General features: G+C 37.7%; 2 protein-coding genes across 2 annotated transcripts in view; both read left to right on the top strand.

The window, feature by feature from the left end:
• The window catches only part of BMT2 (base methyltransferase of 25S rRNA 2 homolog), a 245,468-nt gene that overhangs the window by 43,880 nt on the left and 176,726 nt on the right, over positions 1 to 24,862 (top strand). The window lies entirely within an intron of this gene.
• Positions 1,249 to 22,867, top strand: TMEM168 (transmembrane protein 168). The gene is made up of 4 exons (XM_050899983.1): positions 1,249 to 2,444; positions 14,176 to 14,318; positions 16,820 to 17,094; positions 21,466 to 22,867. Exons 1-4 carry the CDS (start codon positions 1,308 to 1,310, stop codon positions 22,008 to 22,010), a joined length of 2,100 nt encoding a protein of 699 aa, XP_050755940.1. The 5' UTR covers positions 1,249 to 1,307; the 3' UTR covers positions 22,011 to 22,867.

Genomic DNA, 24,862 nt, shown 5'->3' with positions numbered 1-24,862 from the left:
TCTGAGTAATTCTTATCGTTTTGTCACATATAACACATTTTGCATACAGAGCAGGGTTGTGACTTCAAAGTACAAACCTTTTTTGCCTTTAACTAGAGAGCTCTGAACTATGCCTCTGACAACTTTGTGATAAGTAGAAAAGTATATAAATACGGTGAAATGGTGTTTTTTACGGAAATAGAATTACCTCAATAACTTTTTTTCCCTAGTTATAGCAATTAGTAGTATTGTTTATTTGTAAACTCCATAAGATTAAACACCAATAGGATTACAGTGATCCTCGTGTTTCAAGACTGAGTTCAGACCAGGAAGAAGCTTATCCCGTAAAATAGTAATGATCTCCAGTGAAATCTGCCTAGCCACGTTTTCTTACAAAATTCCCCTAAAAATACTACTATCTGTTCCTATACTATATTAAAAAGAAAAGCATGTCGGTTAAATGGATCTGAGTAGGAGGCGCTTATGCTCTAAATATAATATTTATCCCGATCATTTTGTTTGGGTTTTTTGTGGGGGAAAAAAGTGGCTTGGAGAGGTCAAAATGAAGGCTTTGATTTTACATTAAGAAAAGTCTCTGAAAATGTTGCCAGATCAGTTGATACATCTGTGTGTGAACTCCCCCTCTGTGAAATGGAGATAATGATAATATCCTTTTTCATTATCTACTGTGTGTTAAGCTCATTAACTGATTATTAAGTTCTTTTTGTAAATCCTGTAGCTATTTGACTACTAAAAGAAAGTCTTGCAAAGCATACTGAAAAGGTTTATTATAAAGTGAGAACCTACCAAATGTAATGGTGAAGCAAAACAATGTTTTAAAACAATATTAAACTATTTTAGAAGGTAATGGCTATCATAGCAGTATTTTGGATACCCATAGATATCTAATATAGATACCTAATGGATGGGGTTTATGGAAAAACTGCACAGGCCAGGTTTGGTTTACCTTTTCCTTTCATTCAAATTATGAAATATGATTTATGCAGAACCCATTTTATATTAGTTTTAATAATGACCCCAATTTGAATGACCTTTAACAACACACTTACTTGGTCTTTATTATGTGTTTTTTAATTTAGACGTTAAACTCTTTGATGAGAAGGGATGTGTCATGTTTACGCTGTATATGATTAAAAGGAATTATTTGCCACTAAAACTTTTTCAATTCTTCTTCCAGGACTTCAGTGATTCTGGACCACTGTTACTGAAATGATATTACAGAAGGCGGCGATTGCATTGTGTTTGTTGGATGAAACCCCAATATTTACTTTCAGTTAAGTGGGTAAAACCCCCTAACTGCGGTTTACATGTGTAGGTCACTGCGTTACTGTGTTAGTCATTGTCTCTATGCAGCAATGACAAGGCTAGAAGAAGCAAACAGAGAAGTGAACATGCACTCATCAGTCAGATACCTTGGCTATCTTGCCAGAATCAACCTACTGGTTGCCATTTGCATGGGCCTTTATGTCAGATGGGAAAAAACTGCAGATGCACTGATTTTGGTAATATTTATTCTGGGGCTCTTTGTTCTTGGAATTGCCAGCATATTGTACTACTATTTTTCAATGGAAACAGCAAGTTTGAGTCTCTCCAATCTTTGGTTTGGTTTTTTGCTTGGCCTTCTCTGTTTTCTTAATAATTCTGCCTTCCAAACGGACGTGAAAGAAGAAGCTACTAAATATTTGCTCCTCTCCGCCATTGTTTTAAGGATATTATGTGCTTTGGTTGAGAGGATTTGTGGTTGTATCCATCATCGACCGACTCTGCTGACAACAGTTGAATTTTTGGAGCTAGTTGGATTTGCAATTGCCAGCACAACTATGCTGGTAGAAAAATCTGTGAGTATTATTCTGTTGGTCATGGCTTTGGCCATGTTGATTATTGACTTACGTATGAAGTCTTTTTTGGCAATTCCAAATTTGGCAATTTTTGGAGCCATTGCATCCTTACTCTTTTTCCCATCACTGAAAATCCCCACAAACCCTTTTGCCTTGGCATGTTTCTTCAGCTGCATGATTTCAGATCCCCTTCTCGACGTTTACTTCAGCGGACTTTCAGTTACTGAACGATGGAAGCCCTACTTGTACCGTGGTAAAATTTGCAGAAGGCTTTCTGTCATCTCAGTTGGAGTCATTGAACTAATCTTTTTCATTCTTGCAGCCTTTAAATTACGTGATTTGGATCTCTGGTATTTTGTGATACCTGGTTTTTCTATTTTTGGAATTTTCTGGATGATCTGTCATGTGATTTTTTTTATAACTCTTTGGGGATTTCACACAAAACTAAATGACTGTCACAAGGTATATTATACCCACCGTGCAGAAGACAACAGCCTTGACAGAGTTATGGCATCTAAAGGAATGCGTCACTTCTGTTTAATTTCGGAACAGCTAGTATTTTTCAGCCTTGTCGCGACTGCTGTTTTGGGGGCCGTTTCTTGGCAGGTAAATAATAATCTCTTTATCTTGATCTCCTTCTTGAGAATGCTCCTGAGAATTGTTGGCTCCTTAAAATTCCTGTGACATTTGATGGTGTGCTGTGGCTCAGCAATCCAAAGTTGGAACCCTTGGTTTCACCAGCATGCGCTTCAGATTTAACTTTGTGCTGCCTTGACTGTGACCTGTTAAGGCAACTGGAACTCACCAGCCTCCTTATGTTGGCAGAATGGGAAGAGTTAATGCTTCCAGAGCAAAAGAAGTGTGCAAAGTATTTTAGTTTACCTGCTTATGAAATTATTTTGATTTTGAATTCATTGTGCCATAAAATTTGTTTTCAAAGTCAATCACGGTATTGAACCCTACTAATGCTCACTATATTGAGGGCTTTTCTGATGGACTTTTTAATTGAATCAAGGCAAATTCATGTTTTAGGGATGTATTTTTCAATAATTTTGCTTTGCATTTAACCATTAATGTGGAGTTACAGATCAGCTGATAAACTGGTAAATTGTTGGTATAGCATGTGCTCTAAGTGTCTTATTTTCAAATCTGGTTATGCACCACAGGATATGTCCTCTGAAGAGACCAGTTCTTAAAATCACACAGCGTTCCTTGACTTTTCTTTCCATTTCTGAATTAAGGACGTTGTCTTTTCTTTAGCAGAAAACATACATTTCTCTAAAAATGTTTGTTCTGTGCCCAAGTTAAAGTATGTTGTGCGTTGTCACAGTTGCAGCAGGGTGTTTGATGTCTATTTTCTTTTTTAAGTTGATCTAACACAAGACAACAATCATTTTTGTACCCATGCATCTCTTAAATGACTTATATATATAATAATAATATATAAAAATTATGTATTATTTATGGCAGATCCAGTTTACAGAAATGTCTGTATAGTGTTTCCAAAACAATTTGCTGCCCATTCCTGCAGATTTTCTTAGATTAAATAACCTCGTGGATAAAAGGTGTTAAAAGAAAGTGGTGGAAAAGGAAATTGACAATTATTTTGTGAGGTTTTGTGTGTTGTTTTTTTTGTTTGGTTTGCTTTTTGGTTTGTGTTTTTTTGGTTTAGGGGGGTTTTTTGTTGAGTTGTTTTTTTTTTTTGCATGAAGAGCATTAGAGATTAACAGACAAGCCTGGGAGGATGGCTGGGTAGTTTTGCTCTTTCTTTGGAAAAGTATCAGCATGCATAGCTATAGTGTGTGGGCTTGCAGAAAGGACAAAACGAAGAAATAGAACCAAAAAGAAGTAGAGAAGAAAAATCCCCAGAATGTATGTACAGAAAGTGAAGGTGCTCATACACCAAAAGAAATGGGAAAGTAGTTTGGGAGCCAGAAACAATAAAGATAGAATATCAGCATGCTAATATTGCTAACTTCCATACTTTTTCTTCTTGAGAATTGTGTGATTTTAGCAAAATGCTAGTCTTTAATTTTTATATGCTAGATGACTGTTTTTCAGTAAAAGCAATTTTTTACCATCTCTATCAGATAGACTTATTAATTTCTCTATCCTTGCCCTCCTCCTTTAACATCCTGAGACACATTAGTTAATAATTACGTAGTTTTAAAATTACTTGGATGGAGTCACTCCACCTAGTTATACCTGACAAAGCAGTCAGAACAAATCAAGTGCGTAAGTTGTCCAGATAGTCACTGGAGAGAGGCAGTTTCTTTTGGTGGCACCCAGAGCCTGTCTGCAGGGAGTTAACCACCAGACTTGGACAGGATCTCCTGCTGTAGCCCTTCAGGAGAAGGGCTCCCTCTCCCCCTGCCATCTGTTTAAAGCACACAGGCGCTTCTTTTAGAACTGCTTCGTTACTGCAAGCTGTGTGCGTAAGCGAGGAGGATTGGATTCATACCCATCTTGTTACTTTTTTCTCTTCACATTGATTGATAATGCATTGTAATTTTTTTCTGTCTCTGTCCTCTGCCCCAAAATAACTGCAACTGTTACATGTCTGATAATTTTCAGTCCTCTCTAATTCTGAAGAAGTGTGGTTGTGCTGTGGAATGACTTGTGCAGGACCGTTCACAAGAGGCAAACTGGAGATGCGGCTAAAATCTTAGTATTTGTTATTGGCTAATTTCAGTTTCTAACATCCTGTGTGTAAATAAGATAAGCTGTTGCTCATCACCTCTGTCTGATAGGTTGTGTATTTGCCTGTTCAGTGGGAAAAGGAGTAATTGTAGTGGCAAAAGTGAAAGGCATCAGACCAAATACTTTCACTTGTCAGGAAATCCAGTTTTTTATTATAATAAGTTATTTTTAGTAGATAATTACATTTACATTTCTTTTACTATATTTATATTTCTTTCATCATGTGTTTATAGTAATGAATTAGCTTAAGATTATGAATGCAGTTGTCTCCAACTAAAAGCATTTCTACTTCAGAAGATGTTGTGATATTTACCTTGCAGATCACTGTGTCTATGTCATCTGTTGTCAGAAAATGAAATACTTTATCAGACCTGGCCAGAACATAATTTAATAGATGAATGTATCATTTATTATAGTGATTGCGGGAAGCTGTGGCCTTTTCTGTATTTTTCTGGATAGTGTCAAGTTTCAAAATAATTAGAAGTAAGAAAGCAATTATGCATAAGCACACAATTTACCTTCTTGCAGGGCATTTGTTTTTTTCTAGATATTTAAGGAGACTAGTGTTTTTTCTTCTTTGTAGGGGGAATTCAAGGCCTAAAGACTCTACGTTAGAATCCTTTGCTGGATTTTCGAGTCTGCTGTTTCAGGAGGTCTAACAAGCTCAACAGTGATTCAGCAAACAAGCTTCTCCAGTGAATATGTACTTTCCTTATGGTGATTTATAGGTATTGTAACAGTTAAAGAGACAAATCAGGCTGCTAGAGATCACTCTCTGCCTTTCCTCTTTAAAAAGTAATAGTTATTGCGAAATACTTAGTGGGTTGGGATTTCAGGGTTTTGTTTGGTTTTGTTTTGTTAAGGAAACTTTGCTGCAGAAAAAAGCTAGTGACACCAGTATCTGGTAGAAAGAGATCTTAGGGCTGTGTTAGATGCCTTTCCATGAAAACATCAGCTTAATGTTTATTAGTGGTCAAAAAAGCAAATTAAATATTGGGAATTATTAGGAAAGAACTGGAGGTGTCATTATGCCACTGTATAAATCCGTAGCTTCCATATTTTGAATGACTGTGCAATTTTTACTTGCCATCCTATAGGTAAGAAAAAAGCAAAGGTTCAGAGAAGAGCGACGAAATTCATTATAGACGTGAAACAGTTTGCATGGAGGGAGTGAATAAACAAGGATGCTTCAGTCAGCAAAAGAGAAAACTAAGTGAGAATATGATGAACATATAAAATATGTGTGATATGGGAGAAGGTAAACAGTAAGAGACAACAAATGATCAGTTTCAGTGCAAAAGTTGAGGAGAATCAAGTTGGCAAGAAGCAGGTTGGAGCTAGACAGGCGGGAATAGTTCCTCGTGCAGCGCTGACTTAGCTCTGGGGCTGTGTATCATGGCATGCTGTGCATGCCACGCGGTTGCAGAGGCTCAGGAGGAAGCTGGACAAGTTCATGGAAACAGATTCACTGAGGTTTATGTACTATATGGAAACCATGTCTGGCTCAGGAAGTCCTTGAGCCACCAGTGGTTGGAGTACTCAGGAAACATATGTGCTTGGTCTGTCCTTACAGTCTTTCGTAGGCATCCATTTGGCCTCTTTGGAGACCAGACTTTTTTCTAGATGGACCTTTGGTGCACCCTAATACAGCCACTCTGACATTCTTATATTATAGAAAATTTTTTTACTTAAATTTTCAACATATTTTTTCCTTACATTCTCTTAGGAATGCAAAGTATTCCTCAGTCACCAGTTCCTGACAATGTGTTTGCTCTTTTTAAAATTGTTTAAAACGGTTTTTGTATGTGTAAGATTAACAGTTTTCAGTCTTTGCAACTTCAGTTTGGGATTTATGTAGTTGTTTTAGTAAGTGCTACTTATATTTGAAATCTGTTAAGTATCACCTGGAAGGTGAAGCATTTTTTATTTATACCTTTCCTCACTCTGAAGATGTACTGAAAGCTTGTTTAATGATCCTGCATTTGATAAGAGAGGTGGCTTGAAATCCCTTCGTGGTCTGCAATATGACCTCCTATATAATGAATAGAATTGGCTAAAAACCTGAGCCTTGGAAAGGTACTTCCTAACAGTCAGCTATAAATACTTAGCCATAGCATATAAAAAAATCTAGCTCAGCTGTGTGTGTTAGGTTACAGCCAGAAATGGGGTGATGGAGGGGAGGGGTTCTGTTTCATGGAAAACTTTGTTACAGGCACATTATATATGCCCTTTTAATGTTTTTAATAACTGTAATATCTGTGCATCATATAAATCTCAAGTGTATGAAAGGTCAAGACCTAAAGAGACAGTTATCTGCTAATTGGCGGCTAGAAGTATCCTATTTGATTAAAATCGCCAGAAAAACACCAAATCTCCTTTCGTGAAAAGGCTTTTAAAGTGCGGTCAATTAACTCACTGTTGCGGACACAGTGGTTTTCTGACTCATGCAGAACTGTTGAGGCTGGAAGTCCTGTTAGCCAAGGACCTTTCTTTAAGGGGAGCCTTAGCCCTTGTAATAAGCCAAGGATTGCAAGTCTCTGTTCCTGGTGCTTCGGTATGTGCTTGGGAAGAACTGTGGCTCCTGAAAGCAGAATCTCTCTCAGACAGATCAAGCTTTGAATGTGAGGAACAGAATTGTCAGGTCTGTCTGCAGCTGGAGGATGAGCTCAGGAAGCACAAGAAGTGTAAAAGTAATTTGTTAAAGCTGGTTGCATTCAAAAATTCAGTAACAGCTTTTCAGTGGGGCATGTTTCAGCTGGGACATGGTCTGCTTCTGAGAATAATCCCTGCTTTAGCTGGAGAGGAAAGACACCTTGCCTTGTCAGTAGAAATACATTGACATGGTCTTTGCAAAATCTGCAGAAAGTGTTCTGCACCTGCCTTTACATTTGTGTGAGTAATTTCAGTCAGATCAATAGACTCTTTAACTCCAGCTTACTCATTTCAGCAATTACTCACGTGCCTGTCCCTAATTAGGCCCTTGGATGGGACAAGATCCAGCAGAAGTCATGCAGGTGACTCAGGCATTACTTCTTTCAGAAACCAGTAAAATTATGAAAAATTTGCAGATGAAGGTCTTGGAATTTGCAGGCAAAGATCTTGGAAAGATTTGGGGGACTCTCTTTCTCAGAAACTTAAAATCAGATTTTGTTAAGTGCTCTATGCCAAGGTAACTACAGGTTTTCTGAATTACTGGCCAAAGAGAATTATTATCCCTGGAAGACCTGTATTTAATATTACCAAGAGAAAAATGAACTATGTCAGAGACAGGTAGAGTAATGGAATGAAGTACTTTCAGTACATTATTCTTGTTTTTAGTGAATTTTATGGGTTAGTAAAATAATAGCATTCATGATATGCTTGAGTACTTGCACTGAAATGGACAGTACTATTGAACTCAAATTATTCAGGGAAGAAAAGTTAGTTTATTGTATGTATGAGTATTTTCTTGTTTTGGGGAGAGTTAGTGATTTTCTAGTCTTTATTGTGGTGTGATTGCCTGGTGTTTCTTGAAAGCTCAATTTAGAATGCCTTAATAAAATTGAAGATGGTGACTTTTTTTAACTTCTCTAAACACAAGATTATTTTCTGAATAGTAAGAAATTTTCTAAGTAACATCTATATTTACTTGCACATACTTTTGTTAACATCACAGATTAAATAACTTTTTTGAATGCAAATCATAGCCAGTCTTTCTCCTTCATTTTCCCCTGCTTTTCTTCCTGACTTGTATTTTTAACCCAGTCCTCCTTAGGCTTTGCTTGTCCACTTAAATTTTTTTTTCTTTTTTCCCCTGGAGGCCCTGCTGCATCCTCTGGCCTCTCTCCGTATTTTCTCAAATAGCTATGCCACGCCTGCTTTTTTTTCCTCTCTGTCTGTCTGGTCATCTTTAGTTCCCCCCTTTCTTTTCCTCACTGACAGTTTTTCCCCTCCTTGCCGATTTGACTTGCATATCTGTGCCTTGCTATTTCTTTATAGACTCGTCTGTTCAGTTTCTGTTGTAATACCTTTATTCCCTCTTTCCTTACTGTTTTGTCATCTCTTAAGCTGGATCCTGAATCTCCCTTGCTCACTGCTCATGATTTCTTCTCAAACTCACCCGCTATCCTGCTTATTTTTGCTGCCCATCTTCCTCTCTGCGGTAGGTGCTCAGCCCTCCTTGGCTCCCTACCTCTCCAGATCTGTCCCGGGGGCTATGTCAGGTTGCCTGCTCACATCCACAGTGGCCGCACACCTTGCTGCTGTCACCACCACTTCCAGAGGCCCTAGGTCATGAAGGGGATCTCTGGTGACAAGAGAAAGAAAGTATTCATTGTTAGTCTAAAGAATCTGATTTATGTGTTAACCTTGCTGTCAAAATGTCATTAATTTCAGAATTCAAATTTTTATATTAAAATCAGAAATCCATTTATTATGCTTTTAAATTGACAACCATTTCTGGTTTTGCTGGGACAAATACACATTGCCTAAAGCACAGGCTTTCCCATGGTTAGAACAGGAGTCAGGGATGGGAAACATAACACATTAAATCTGTCTGCCAGTGAACATAACTATTTTCTGCAAACTGTTTTCTAGATTTTTGCAGGGCTGTTCTAATAGTCAAAAGTAATGGATTATTTATTGTTCTCTAGAGACTGTTCTTTCATTCAATAATTTTTTATAAGGCAGTTTCCTCTGGTAGTTGATCTATATTGTAACTTTAAAAATTTTGTCTTTAAGCTTCTTTTTACCTGTAATATACATGTCTTGTTTTCATTTGGAATAAGCTATCCATCAAGTATTCATAGATTAGTTATCATGTTGTCCTTTTTCTCCTGAGCCTTCTCCATCATGGAGTGTATACTTTGTTTTTGCAGAATCACTGCAGAGTACCTAAGCAGAACTTTTTACTTTATATTTACGTGTGTGTGTGTGTATGGATATATAAAAACAGGTAAATATTATTCAGCTTGGATAATGGAAAGCAGGGCAGAATTTTTGCTTGTAAATACACAGACATCTTTGTAAGCCTCCTTAGTTGTTGATCTGTTACATATAATCCTGGGCAGCCTGCTCTAGGTGGCCCTGCTTGAGCGGGAGGCTGGACCAGACGGTTTCCAGAGGTCCCTTCCAGCCTCAACCGTTCGATGATTCTGTGATCATCTTAGTTGACATCTGTTTAGGAATTTGTTTCTATTTTAATCAGAAGGGCTGTTCTGTAGGTCTTTGTAACTGGCTTCCAATTTAAGCTCAAGTTTCTTTTTTTTTTTTTTCTTTTCCCTTCCTCCTCATTATTTTTCTCAGTCACATGTCAGTAATGCTCCATTGTTAAATACAGTTCCAGAATTGTTCCACTTCCAACGGTGGTTTACTCCTTGGGACTGGAGTTGTCCTATCCATGAATATGAAATTATATATCTTGACTGTAAAATACCTCTAAATTCTTCTGGTGTTTTAACAGTTACACTTAACCATAAGTGTTGCTTGAAAAGCTAAAGAAAGTGGAAAGATAATACTAGTAGTGAATCTCACCCATCTTTTATTGTCTGTCATTTCAGTCATCAGAGGCAAGAATTATTTTTTTTTTACCTTTTGTACATTATTTGAAATGAGAACACACTGTTTATTTCCTAAATATTCATTTAGAAGAAGACAGACAAAGGCAAAAAACCCCAAAGACAAAGAGATAAAATGGCTTCCCATGTTTTCAGTGGGATTGCCGAGATGGTCCCTGTCTTCTGTTTGCTTTTTGAGCAGTTTATCTGGAATGAGTGGGCACTTAAGAGTACAGGGATGTACTGCAGGCTGAGATTGCCAGTGCAGTCGAAAACAGAATGAAAATGGGTTGAACAGATGAAAGAACAAAATCCCTTTCTGGCTCCGCCTATGCATCCATGGCCATCTGCTCCATTAAGGACCAGTCATCAAATCTTTTGGATTTAGTAAAGCACTGACAGTTTCCACCTGGCATCTTAGCTGTTATCTTAAAAGAGGGACCTGTCTTCAGATTTACTGTAATTACCACTCTAATTAGACATTATTTTTTACTATTTCAAGTTCTTTCAGTTTAGATATTTTAAAATGCCACCAGTCATTTTTTGCAGTGCTGAATTAAAATATTTTATTATCTTACTATAGAGCTGCTCTAAACATCCTTAATCATTCTTATATTTGTTAGTGATGTATTTATTCTAAATCAAAACTGTGGAAAAAGTGCTGACAGCAAGTGCCAGCATCTTTACATCAGATAGATGTCTATACATGTAAAATATCCATACTAACAATACTTTCCTACTCCATATCATAAGATGGCCCCTAAATGAAGACAAAGTTGAAAGTTCAGATGGAGCTGAGTTGATTCATAACACTATAGACCGTATTTCCTATTCCTTATTAATACTTGGTACAAACTCAAAGCAGGATACAGAGCAAGATGGATCGCTGAGATGATCCCTACAGTTTCTATACAGGATCCTTATCTCACAAGTACTTGTGAATTTTCTTGCCAGTATCTTCATGTTAGTAGGAGTACTTTCAACAATTAAATGTAAATATTTTTTCAGAAGTCAGACTCAATCAGAAGTTTGATGAAAACTATTAATCTTTGTGATGATCTCAAGTTGTGTTATTGTAGAACACTCTGTAAGCTTAATAACTTGCATGTGTTTTAGGGGATTAGGGAAATGCAGGGAGTGTTTAGAACAACATGGCATGTTGTAAGAACTTCTACAATAAAATTCATATAAAGTAATAATATAGTATTCTTTAGGATATTGTGATAGCTGTAGTTTTTATGGGCAAATGTGTTTTTTATTTTGTAATATGTTCACTGTGATCAAAACACTAATGCAATGCAAGAGCAGTTTGCTCTAAGATGATCCAGGAAAAGTAATATTTATGATGGAAAAGCTGAATTTGTCATAAAAATGCATTATAATACTTCCTGGTCCACGCGTTCAGTCTTTCCAAAGTTTAGAAAATCCTCTAACTAACTGATCATGAATAGGAAGCTTTTCCAGACAAGCCCTTCAATTTCTGCAGAATCTAAGTCTTCCTTTTTTTGTAACTTAAAGCAAATTATCCTTCTGGTATCTACAATTGCAAAAGTCAGTCTCCAAATCATGAAAGTAACTTAGCTAGAGAGCGCCACTATTTCATCAAAGTCTTATATTTTACAAGGTTTCTATAGAACGAAAACTAACCAAATCTTTGTAAGTTTTTATTGCTGCTGCTCCCAGTCCTTTTCATTTTCAGAGTGCATTTGGGAAACCGAGCAACAAAAATTAGCACTTTCTGCTGATACATTTGAAACAAAAATGATAATGTCTTAATTACAGGATTTTTTCTCCTTATTGACAACAAAACAAGTTGAGGTTGCACCGTAATTGTTGCAGTGTTTTAAGCTTTCCTGTCTTCTGGTGATTTCAAGTAATTGTATGGATTTTGGGGAAGTTATTCTGAAAATCCTTATTCTCTGACACAAAACTTGAGAATCGCTATGTGAATGCTTCTCTGCACTTGTCCTAAATACATTCCATCTGCTCACTTATTGATCCTGACCCTCTGAGTGTAGGCAAGACTGGGATGGGCAAAGGATTATATCTGGAAGGATGCAAGGTATCTCCTGAGATGGCTAGGAAGATGATGTACATGAAAGTGATTGTGAATCTCCTGTAATGTATGTGTGCTTCACAGGCACGCATTGTTCCTCGTAGGTTCAAATTATTAGCACCAAAACATCAAATTACGTTATACCACATGAAATGGATTGCAGTATTAGCACTAGCATTATCACCTGTTGATGAACTGGTTATATCCGAACCAGTTTTGTAGCTCGAATGTTAGGAAGTCAGTAAGAATATTAGTTGCACTTTTGTGATAAGGTGTGCAGGGCTGTGTGTAAAGGGAAGCTCTCCGTGGTTGTTCTGTAACATGATTTGATGTCTGCTCGATGTCATGTCCTCATGTCCTTGAGAGCTAGAAGCTGAATAAATAAACTTTTCATTTGTCATGAATTGTATAAAGTATAGTAGGAGCTGGACGTAGTTTTATAGTGGTTTCAGATGTTAGAATTTGAGAATAATGCTATCAGTTAACAGTTACCAGTTATTTGAGAATAATGCTATCAGTTAATAATGCTATCAGTCAGTTATCAGTTAGTATCAGATTCTGGTGTTTATTTGTGGTTAGAAGTATTGCTGTCACCATTTCAAGGACACATAGGTGAGATCCTTCCATCAGAAGTGTAATGGGACACTTTTTAAAACCGGGACAGGTAGCAAACAGTATTCTTCCTTAGGGCAGGAAGCACATTAGATGGGTAAAGCTGTTCTTTCAGACTAAGTCATGTCATATTTATGTGTTTAAAAACTGAAGGTAGTTGAATTAGTGCCATGTGCCAACAAGAACTGAGTTGGTTTAGGTGTCATTTTTTTCAGTATAATTTACTTTCCAAATTATTAATAGCTTTGTCTGTGTGTTAAGCTGAGCTACCAGTCCACATCATATCACTGAGTGTTAAACAATACAGCAACATCCAGATTTTTAAAAAACATTAATATTGTAGATTTATGCAAAGAGGGTGAATAAAACAGATGTGGTCAGAGGCCACAGGACTCTTCTCAAGACAGAAATCTGTAGCTATGAATTTATTTCCTTTGCTGCATAACTAACATTAATATTTAATAACTGCACCATGGATATTAAAGTTCTTGGTTAATTATATATTGTAATACTGTTTCTACCTTTCCTAAAGCATTTAATGCCTCATTAAACCCATTCACATCATATTAACATAATTAAAACGAATCTGTGTCTGTTCTGCCTGTCACTGACAGCTGGCGTTTCAGAAGTCCATTTTTATTTTACTAGTACTAGCGGTTGAGAATTAACTTTTGAAATGTCTTTTTTTTACAGAAATCATCTATTTGTCAGTGAGTGGAATCTTTTCCAAAACTGCTTTTTACCTAGAAAACAGGAAAGCTCAATGTAGGGCATTAGCTGTGTGAATGCTACAAAGTCCTGTAGTGGATGTCCCTTCTTATCTGATATTTATGTAGCTGATAAAGAATTGTCTTTTTAATTGCAATAATGTTCATAAGTGTTCTCAGAAGTAAGCTTTTGTGTGATACATAGTATACCACAAAGAATATTTTAAAAACTCTTGGCATTAAAAAGCAAGAATAGTTAAATCTATATTTTTAATGATGCAATATAGTATGCTATCATCTGATGCTAGGTACATAATATTCTGTGTTGTACTTTACTGATTAAGGCCTGACCCTGCAGATATTTACACATATATTACACTTATTTTATGCACATAAATAATTTTGTGGCATTTGATTTTGCTTAAGTGGGTAAAGCTAAGCTATGGTCAGGGCTTTTAAACCTAAGTCCTGTGCTGCTGGTGTTTTCAAATGCATTCCTTTCAGAAGAGTGATCCCTGCTTACCAGCCACCTTTTCCCCAAGCCTTTCATTTGTCTTTAGAGTACTTCACCGTGTAATATGTGGAAAAATAAGTATACAGTACGTATAATAACTTGCATGTTTTGGGACCCAATTATGTGTGATCACAGGGAATTATTCATAAAACCATAACCAACAGACAGGAAGGATTTTTCAAGCAATACCTAAATCTCTCTATTTTCTTTTTAGCCGACCAATGGGATCTTCATGAGTGCATTTCTCATCGTTTTACCTCTGGAGTCCATGGCTCATGGGCTTTTCCATGAGCTGGGAAACTGCTTGGGAGGAACGTGTGTCGGGTATGCTGTTGTGATTCCCACCAACTTTTGCAGGTATAGTTACCGTTATTTCAGCTTCACAGTAGTGTAAGTGTACTGTTAGCTCGTAGAGGCAATGCAGTGCTGTTGCTTGTATTTTTCAATAATTAAATACAAATTTAAATAATAGGCAGATTTTGTATTTTTCCTTTTCCTCACCTTCCAAAAAGAATGAGTAACTCCGCCTCCGCCTTTTTATATGTATTTAATTTGCTTTTAGAAAGTCAGTGAATGCTTTACGCATCAATCGTGCATAGGCAGATTCCACAGTCCGTATCTCACGCAAAGGAGGATTGGGGCATTTGACTGAGTGCAGATATTTTACATGAGGAGATTTAATAAACCAAACAGATCAGTTCAAAACAATTTTGAATTCTGTTAAATGAAATGGTGTCTACATTTAAAGGACATTGAAATTAGATTTGCAAGTGGACTACATGTCAGTTATTGGTATTGTGAATTTACGGCTGTTTTTTTTCCAATATAAATGTTACCATATGACAAGTGCTTGGGGGTGGAGGGATTGTACTATTATTATTTGCACATTTGTGTGGTTTTCTTATAAGCTTTAAATTTGCAAATCCTACTTTATCCATATAATTAAACTTGTGTGTACACATTTTTTTTTTGTAAATGATAAACAAGGACTGTGTAAGTTATCTATTTGAGTTACAAGAGAAACAGAGTAGTAAGTTGAAATGAGAGGCTTAAAAATAGAACTGCCCAATTTATGAAAACTGCCCAGCTTGAGTATGTGTAATGGATTCAGTGGATAGGGAAAAAATTAACGGGCAAAGAAACAGAAGGTAGCGTGCTCATCTTAGATCACTGTATCATAAATAGTGTAAAATACTGTAAAAACAGGTTTTCTGAGCTTCTGATCTACAGTCTTCAGCTGTGCACTCTTAAAAAACCCCATGTAGTCAATTATTGTTAGGGATTAAAAAAATAAATTTTCAAAATTTACATTTCAATATAAATAAATTATTTTTGTTTCCATGGCAACAATTTAATTCTGTCATTGTATTATATTATTCTGGCTCTGGCAGTTCCCTCTAATTTTTGAGTGAATGAGATACTCTTGAGCAACTGGTTAGGACCTGACAGAACTAAACTTCCTTATTAACAAAGCTTGACTGTTTAAATGATGAGCCCGGTCTTCACTTGCCGAGACAAACAGTAATGATGATGTATTCAATATAACTGTAGTAGTGGAACGTTAGCCTTCATGAAGGGCACTAGAGAGGTGAGGAGGTGCAAAATTTAATTAGCTAGACCAATAAAGAAACCATGTAGCTTTACACACTGACTTGCAAACAAAATACATGAAGAATACATACATACATGCATATATATAAAAAACAGAAGTCATATTTTGTATTAGTAGAGTAAGACCATCTCCATATTTTCACCCACAAAACCTCTCCATGTCTGTAACTGAGCATAAATCAGGCCGGTTTGGTACAGCTGGCAGTCATGCTCCTTATCATTACCATTATTACATTGGCTGAAGAGTGATGAATGCATTTCTTTTTCTGAAAATACATCCTGAAGAGCACTCCCCTAACTGGGTGCCTTGCAAGACCAGATCTCTTATTGTCATGATTAATGAATAGCTGTGTAGACTTAAAAAAAAAAAAAAAAAGTGTGTATTTTTTATAGATATATTTAATATATATTTTTATATAGTCTATATTTTTATATAGAATATATATATAAATACAAATAAAATGCATTTTGGAACCCAGGGACTCTTTTGTTATATATGCATATTCATATATATATACACATACACACACACACACACACATATATATACACACCCCCCCCCATATATACATGGTTTGTTCCAGGTCTAGTTTGTAATTTTCTTAGAACTTTAATTTTCTAAGCTGTGAATACCGTTGTCTGAAATGCATTTCTTACGCTGAAAGATCAGCATCTGAACAGCACACACAAGTAAGAATTATTGTATTTATGTAAGTACCATAGTGAATAAAGGCTAGTTTGGAACAGAGAGAAATTAATTCAAAATACCTGAGCAAAACGTGTACTTGGATTTCTCTTTAGTCTCTTATTGGAAACTAGTTTGCACGATGTTTTGTGCAGATTAGCACTCATTGTCCCTGCACTTCTTTCCAGTTTTGTGTGAAAAAGTGCCTGTCTGAAGGCAGTGCTTTCTCAGTGGGACTTAATGAAATTGTTGAAGCCTGCTAGTGTGTTCACTGCGCAGCTCCTCTCTCTCTCCCTCTGTCTCTCAGCTGCAGAAATAGCATGGGGTTGAGTAAGGACTGTGCTTTGAAGTGACAGAAGGGAGGGGGATATTGTGGTCCCTCACTCAAATACAGTTTATAAACAATTCAAAATACTGTACGTTTCAAGTCAATTTGAATTTAAAACAGTGCTACTTCATAGCAGAGAAAACGTGCACAGGGAAAAAAATCACCAATTGCTAAAAGTCCACTAAGCATGAAATAATTATAAATCATAATCATAGCTGTTTTTCTTCTCTTTAGTCCTGATGGCCAACCAACTCTTCTTCCACCTGAGCATGTGCAAGAGTTAAATCTGAGGTCTACTGGCATGCTTAATGCCATCCAAAGATTTTTTGCATATCACATGATTGAGACGTATGGTTGTGACTACTCTACAAGCGGACTGACCTTTGATACCCTTCACTCCAAGATCAAGTCTTTTCTTGAACTTCGGACAGCAGATGGACCCAGACATGATACCTACATTTTATATTACAGTGGTCACTCACATAGCACTGGTGAATGGGCGCTGGCAGGTAACTGGTTGGGGGATTTTTTTAATAGCTTTGGTATTGATAAGCTTTCCAAATCAATTAATTCTTTCTTTAAAAAATCATACTGTATTGCAAAACTTTGAAGTTTTGGTTACATTTATTATCTGATAGTTCAGAATGGCAAAGAGCCACCAGTCTTTGGAGAACAGGTTCATACAAGCTGCTGGCAGAAAAGGAAGAAAGGAAAAGGTAATATACAGAGCATGGCTGTTAAAAGATTCCGAGGCTACAAGGAATCGTCAAAACAGGCAAGGTTGCAGGGTGACTACCTCTACGAGTGGAGAGAATGGAGAAACGCAGAAGCCCCTTTTGTATGCAGTTAACTTGATGTAAAGTCAGGTATGTTACTGTATGAACTTCCGTGTCATTTTTAGTATTTAGTCACTTTGATAAAAATCCTTTTGCAGCTAACTATTCTTTTAGTTGTTCTCAAAATTGTCTAAATATTGTTGACCCCAAGTGTATGCTTACAAGTTTAGCACATGATTTCTTATTCCCCTTACAATTCAACAAAGTAACTTTAAAGATCACTTTTTTTTCCAGAAAAGTAAAGTGGAAATGACCCCCTTCTGCTCTAAAGACAAATTTACCTTGTATTTTGAGGAATATTAGTTCCCTGTAATGAACAAGCATAATCTCTTCTCATTCCCTGGACAAGGCAGAGCCAGCATATCTACTTCTGAGTGAATTACAGAGCGTTCTGTGTCACTGTGTCAGCTAGGCTGTCATGAAGGACTGCATGCATGTCCTTAAGATATGCTCTGGTTTTTGTAAAAGATAGAATAAAAGAAATAGGAGGCAGGTATACAATCCACACTAGAAAAGCAGGTCTTCAAACATATAGCAAACCTTGTATCATGAAAACAGCTACAGTTTGCTGACATTGTAGAGTTTAGGAGTCATTGTGGGCACAGTGTAGCCTCAAGGCTACAAACCCCTATATAAAGGGCTCGTTTAATGCCTCGTCCTATGTTTCGCATAGACTTCACCATTTCCCCTTTTCCTGGCCCGTTTTTGATCTCTTTATAACAGGCAGTTCTATCTCAACTGTATTCTTTGGTAAACCTACTGAAGTTTTCAAATCATTGGTAAGTTCAGCCTTGCTCTCCTGCTGTATGGAATTGGGCTTCTGAGGTTGCTGTGTGCAAAAAGTGAATCTTGTAGTAAATACATTGAAATTTTGCAACTTTTTTTCTTCCTGGGACAGAATTAATTCTCTTGGGTAGCGCTCTGCCTGCGAGCTCCTGGCTGTTTGTCAGCGGTCTCTCTCCAGGGGCGCGTGCTCTTGAACAGCGTAGACGGATATTAGCTTTGCGTGTGGTCGTGCTGAGGTATTCAGGTGCAGGTCAGTTCTCATCTGGAGGCCGTATACTTATTTTGGTGCAACTCCATGCCTGAACTGTTACACCTGCTGAAGAACAACGCGTAGTTTTTCTCAAAGGCTTCATCTGTATCAGTGAGTTAAAAAAGCTACAGCCGTACTCTGAGCTCAGCGTGAGTGATGTGCCGCAGTGTACGCCGGGGTGGCTGAACGACTTCTCTGACAATAGGGTGGTCTTGTCCATAAGAGCAGCTGCCACCTCGTGCAGTTGCCGAGTGTGTCCACACATTGTGTGGAGCAGGCTGGCAGTGAAACTCTGCCTCCCACTTGTGCTCCAGCCGGCAGCATAGACACGGTTAGCTTTCTAGCGTATATAGAGCCAAATGTTGCTGCAAAAATTGGACAGCTTCCAGGCCAGTCCTGGCTTACATCTGGCCAGTCTGGAGTGTGACAGGGGAGCTCAGGTCTCTCTATACGTGTTCAGGTAGCCATAGCCTAAATTAAACTCTGTCTTCGCTTTTAGGATAAGGGCCAAGGTAACTGTTAAAATAAAAAGAAAGTTTCTGTGCTGAAAGATACAGTGTGTAAATGCAGTGGTGTTCAGCTTTCTCACAAAGCTCCTTCTCAGTTCTCTATCCAAGCACATCTTCAGCTTCTACTTGGAGATACGTATAGTCGCATAAAGGAGAGGAACAGGCAGCTGTCACATGCCGTGCATCCTTTTTTGTGATTAATATTAGATAAATCATGGAGTGTAATCTGATACTCCTTCCAGATAGCACTGCTCCTGAATGTAACTTGAAGTATACACTGAAAAGATGAAGGCTGTTTGATTGTGTAATTGTACTGCATGTGTTGGACAGTGGCGTTTCATGACAGATGGAACATTTGGTCATCGGCTTCAGTAATGTGTACCATCCTCCGACCTCTGGAGAGGATGAAGAGAGACGGCGACAATGAAGTGTAACATTCGGATCTAATAGAAAAAGTAGTGTCTCACTGCTGGCTTATGCCGCGATATGGCACAGCAGTAGCAGTGTAGTCTTTGCTTTGTAATGACATCTTTTAAAGGAGGCTTACTGGATTTATTAGTTCACTAATGATGTTTCTCTGTTGCTGGAAGCTGAGATGTAACACAGTGGTGTATAAAAGAAACTGTTAACTAGTCATGCATAAAGTATGAGCAGTCAAACGACCTGGGAGGTCATGTTCTCTGAGTGAAGGCAAAGGCAAGAGCTGGGTTAATGAAGCTTTGTCTCTGTTGCTGAAACTGTCGGCTTAACTGCCTGCGAGACCTGCCAGAGAGCCAGATGTGGCCAGACGCATGGATTTCTTACACAGCTTGGTGCCTCATCTTGCGCTGGCTAAGTCCACGTGTTTGAGATCAGCAGGGTTAGAAGCTGCGCACGTGTTTGTGTGTGTGTATGAAGGATGAGATGGTTTTCTGTGGGCAGTTCTGTACAGTACTGTTTTGAAATCACCTGCACCCCTGCATAGTTACACTAAAATAAAGTTTATTTACAAGCCTTTAAAATGTGAACAACTAAAGAAATTTTTACTGCTAATTGACACAGAAGGCTTACCTAGAAAAGGGAAACTGCTTCTATGTAAGTCTCTACTGTAAATAACTACAGCAATTTGGGGATCATGTACCAAGACAAGTCATTACTGTAGGTTTGTATATTAAGATTTTCTTTGGTACTATATTTTCCAGGTTTGCATTTTTTTTGAGGAAGTTGTAGCCCTGTAATTTCGCTTTTACTTTAACTGCGATAGCATACTCAAAGCTTTAACTCTGAGCTATTAATTTGAAGTACCTTTTTGTCACCCCTTACAGCTAGAAATGTAAGTGCTGAAATGTGCAGCTATTCTGTTTGAGATTCATCTGTGCAGTTAAATTCCTACTAACAAGATTTTAAACACTGCTAAATGTACTTACATTCCACAATGAAAATCACTATGGAATTAAAATGCAGTTATTTTAAATCACAGTTTTCTACCTGTCTGCTAGAAGTCTTCATTTTTTTTTTTTTAAGTTGACATTTTCAAACTAGAGTGTTTTTGTTGTAAATCTGTATCGTAGCTCCAACCTGCCAACACCTAGGCATATCAGTTCTTCACATTAATAGTCACTATGGAGACTTATGGAGTCTCCATGGAGTGGAGATATATGGAGAATAAATGGAGATTTATTCACTTGTTTGCAAGATGTTTTCCTTAGGCACTTGAGTAAGTATTCTGCTTTTCAGAGCTACATAGATCCTGCAGTATCCATTACACTTAAGCAGAAGGACTCACCACTACAGGTAACTTGGTTTAATTACAATCTGCTCTTTCAAAGCGTGTTAGAGCAAGAGCCGAGATGGAACATAAGAAGTTGGACACTCTAGCTGCAAGTGTTTTCTGAGCTGATAGGAAATAAATATTGTGGAAAAATTCCTGTGAGATTTTTGTTTCATTGAGTTGTAAATCCATACCAGTTTTAATTTTCTTGAAGCTCTGAAGACAACTGTGTCTATAGAGTGAATCTCTCTGGTCACGTGAATTTTTCAAGCCAAAGCAATGGTTGTGCCTGTAGGTGGCTTTCCCGTTGTGCTTCGAAATTGTTAGCATGTGTTGTGTTCAAAGTCCTCTCTTTTCCTTAAAAGAGGAGTCCTTTTTAATATTAATAAAAACATATTAAAAAGAGTCCTTTTTTTTTCCTTAAAATTATTAAGATTTAATACAAAATAAACTCTATTTCAGTTTTTTTTCCTTGTTTAGCTATTTCCGGATTTCTTCAATAGGCTGTAATTTCTTTCAATCTGTTAGGGAATTCCTTTTTTTTTTTTTTTTTTTTTTTTTAAATCAAGGGTGAGTTAATGGCCTTATCTGCCATAGCAAGTCAGGTGGAATCAGTTAATACCTCTCGAGATCTGCAACATCTACAAACAGGGAGGATCAGTTGAAAACTTGTTATATCTGTCCAGTCAAATTCTACAGAGGTTTCTGTTTGTTCATCCTAATATTAAATCTTTTTTTCCTTGTGGCAGGGGGTGATGCTTTACGACTTGACACACTGTTGGAGTGGTGGCGAGAAAAGAACGGCACTTTTTGTTCTCGACTCATCATCGTTTTAGACTGTGAGAACTCTCAGCCTTGGGTTAAAGAAGTAAGAAAAGTAAATGACCAGTATGTTGCCGTGCAAGGAGCAGAAATGGGTAGAGTTGTAGACATCGAGGAAGCAGACCCTCCACGGCTTGGTGACTTCACCAGGCAATGGGTTGAGTACAACTGTAACCCCGACAGCAACATCAGCTGGTCCGACGGACGTACGGTGAAAGCGGTGTATGGCGTGTCAAAACACTGGAGCGACTACACTTTGCATTTGCCAACAGGAAGCGATGTTGCCAAACACTGGATGATGTACTTCCCACGCATCACCTATCCATTAGTACATTTGGCAAACTGGTTTTGTGGTCTCAATCTGTTCTGGGTCTGTAAAGCGTGCTTTAGGTGCTTGAAAAGACTGAAAATGAGTTGGTTTCTTCCCACAGTGCTGGACACAGGACAGGGTTTCAAACTTGTCAAATCCTAATTAGCAACCAAAGAGAAAATGAAGTGAGAGCTCTGGGAACTTTCTCACTGTACCGTACTTACAACTTTTTATATGACTATTTTTCTCTGAAAAAGTCTGCTACACTCACTTTATTCAGCTCTTTGAGCAGCTACAGTATATGCAACAGTTAGAAACTGCCATCTTAAACAGAAGAGCGTAGGACTGATATTTGAGTTTTGTTACTGGTCTGTATGTACATATGTAAGAGACTTATTTAATATGACCATGCGTTTTGGAGACAGTTCGCATGTTCATATGCGTTACTTAAAGCAGCCTTTGTTCAGTCACCAGTTTGATGGACGACAGCTCCTGCGAATGTTACAGCATGCTTATTTGTCATTGTCCTGGTTTCAGCTGGGATAGAGTTAATTTTCTTCTTAGAAACCAGGACAGTCATTTATATCCACTATAAGGTTCAAATACAGGAAAGGAACCGAGCTAATACGCAAATCAATTTATATGTCCTTGAAATTATGTGATGGGGTCAAGGGTATTATAAAACAGCACTGAGCCAAAAACATAGAAGAATGAATAGCCATTGCAGGTAAGTAGCTACCAAGAATCTTTAGTTTTATTTGCTTTTACATCTTCAGCCCCTGCCTCAGTTCTCTACTGCCATCAGTGGAAATTTGCCACAGAAAACAAGGAAATCAGACAACCCTCTAATGTTCTGATGCTGCTGAGACAATGTTTTCTGAAGTGCAGTTTTTAAAACTTTCAGTGTTACTTTCAAAGTTCAATGTCTTGCTGGTGATCTTTTTTTTTTTTTTTTTTAAATATTCCCAGTAGTTAATTCATATATGGAATAAAAAGTGCACTGAGAGTTTTTTCCCTCACCTGTTAGGGTGATTCTGTCTTTTCCAGGCTCTTACTAGTTTGTATTTTGAAAAGCTGCCCTGAAGAAAAAAAACCGAAACCCAAGGAATTTAAGAAAGAAAATAATCCATAGATAAAAAATGGAAATACGAATGTTGCCTTGCTTCCATGTGTATCTGAAGTCTTTGCTGTGCCTAAGACCTTGATTCTGTAAAGTGCTGAGTACAGGATTGGACCGATGAGTTCATTATCTGTTAAAACCATGAGCAAAGTTTGTCAGAAAGAATGGATTATTCCCTTAGGACAGGACTGAATCCTGAGTATTCCTCAACTCTGTTCTTTCAGCCACAAGGTCCTAATCTTAATCTTTCCACTTACAGAGCTGGATGGGACTCTAGAAATCCTGTCCCGGCCTTTCCTCTTCAGTCAGAGAAGCTGCATAGCTTTCTGATCTCGTTTTGTCAAGTACAGAAAGTAAGGAGTGAAACAACTAAGTGGCTAAGACAGTACAGTTTGTGGTCGGTGTTTTGCATATGTGTGTGCAATCCAGTAGACCTAGAGTTTACTGTTTTCTATTTCCATCAGTATTTTAATTAAAAGGTTAGGCATTAGCTGATATTTGTCGAAAATATAACAATAATTTTTTTTTTAATTTAAATACATGAAAATGCTTTAGGAGCTCTTTAAGGCTTTGCCGTCAAGGGTTCTAATTCCATTTGAACTTTTTAGCCAGCTAAGTTAGAGAATCTGCTAACGCTGGTACCCGTTAGTAACTCCTGAAAATAAAATGTGTGATTAAATTATGCAATAGCCAGAGTAATTTGCACCCACCAACTTCAAAATGGTGATTTTGTAGGATTTACAGTTGACAGCCACTAAGGTTCTTCATTAGTGTGTATTACACAACTTTGTTTAGCAAGAGACCACCGTCCACCCCGCTTTGCTTTTCTCCATCCCCTTCCATAAAGTGAAAGGGGGATAAAGAAATGAGAGAAGAGATGAGATATCCTACAAGACTCAGTTCCATTGGGTCTTCTCTAAGTAAATGCTGTGATTGCAGCTCTGCCACAGGTGGGAGAGGTGGCTGTTCTCAGTAAGGACAGAGGGTAATCGCACTGTCTTAACTTTGGGTATCCAACTTAAGTTCCTAACGTGGGAGCCTGAGGTAGGAGTCATCTCATTTCAATTCAGATGTCTGAAAGCTAGACATCTGAATCCATGCTAGTGACCTGAAGTGCTCCACTGCTCATCAACAAAGAGAAAGAAATATTTCTAGAGGAAGACTCATTTGATCTCTATTTTAGGATGAATTTGCCTGTGATTGTGCCTATTAGATTTGATTTGGTTTTGCTTTCATATGCCAGAGGTCAAGCAGACAAATTCCTTATGTCTGTTAAATAACCTTAGAGCACTTCTGGTCTAAGTCATCCTCTGGAGCCTGGGCTGGGTACGTAAGCTCCTCATTCAAGCACGTAAGTTGGGTACTTGAAGTTAGGCTGAATGAGCATCCGTCAGGTTGCAGAAAAGCAGCACTGCCTCCTCTGCAGAAGTCATTTGCAGCCATTTCTGGTCAACAACCCTTGAGTATAGAGAAAAAAGATTGCATAAAGGCAATCATTTGGTTTGTAAAATCACCATTATTTTGACTGTTTCAGTAAAAGTTCATCTGATTGCATCATAAACTGTTCCAACTTGAGCACTAGAAATTTTTAACAAAGTCCCCGTAAAGCAACACTAATACCTGATAGTCACCCTGTGAGCGTTTGAAAGTCAAGAAGTTAGTCCTTTCTGTTTTGAAGAGCTTTGAATATCAACCATAACACTTCCCGCTAATTATAATGGGTTAATCTTACTCTGTACATGCTACTGTTACATTTTTATGGACATCATCTGTATCTTTCTTTCTGTACATCAAGGGGAACAGGAAGAGTGTGGGACTCCTGACCTGTCCTGGGACTGTGAGCAGTATCCGCTCTGCAGTGCAGTGATGGGCCTAGCTTTGGGCAGAACAAACC

The sequence above is a fragment of the Gymnogyps californianus genome, chromosome 1, assembly GCF_018139145.2.
Source record: "Gymnogyps californianus isolate 813 chromosome 1, ASM1813914v2, whole genome shotgun sequence".
NCBI classification, from domain to species: Eukaryota; Metazoa; Chordata; class Aves; order Accipitriformes; family Cathartidae; genus Gymnogyps; species Gymnogyps californianus.
Note: the sequence above shows the minus strand (reverse complement) of the source record. Positions and strands in the feature narration are given on the sequence as shown.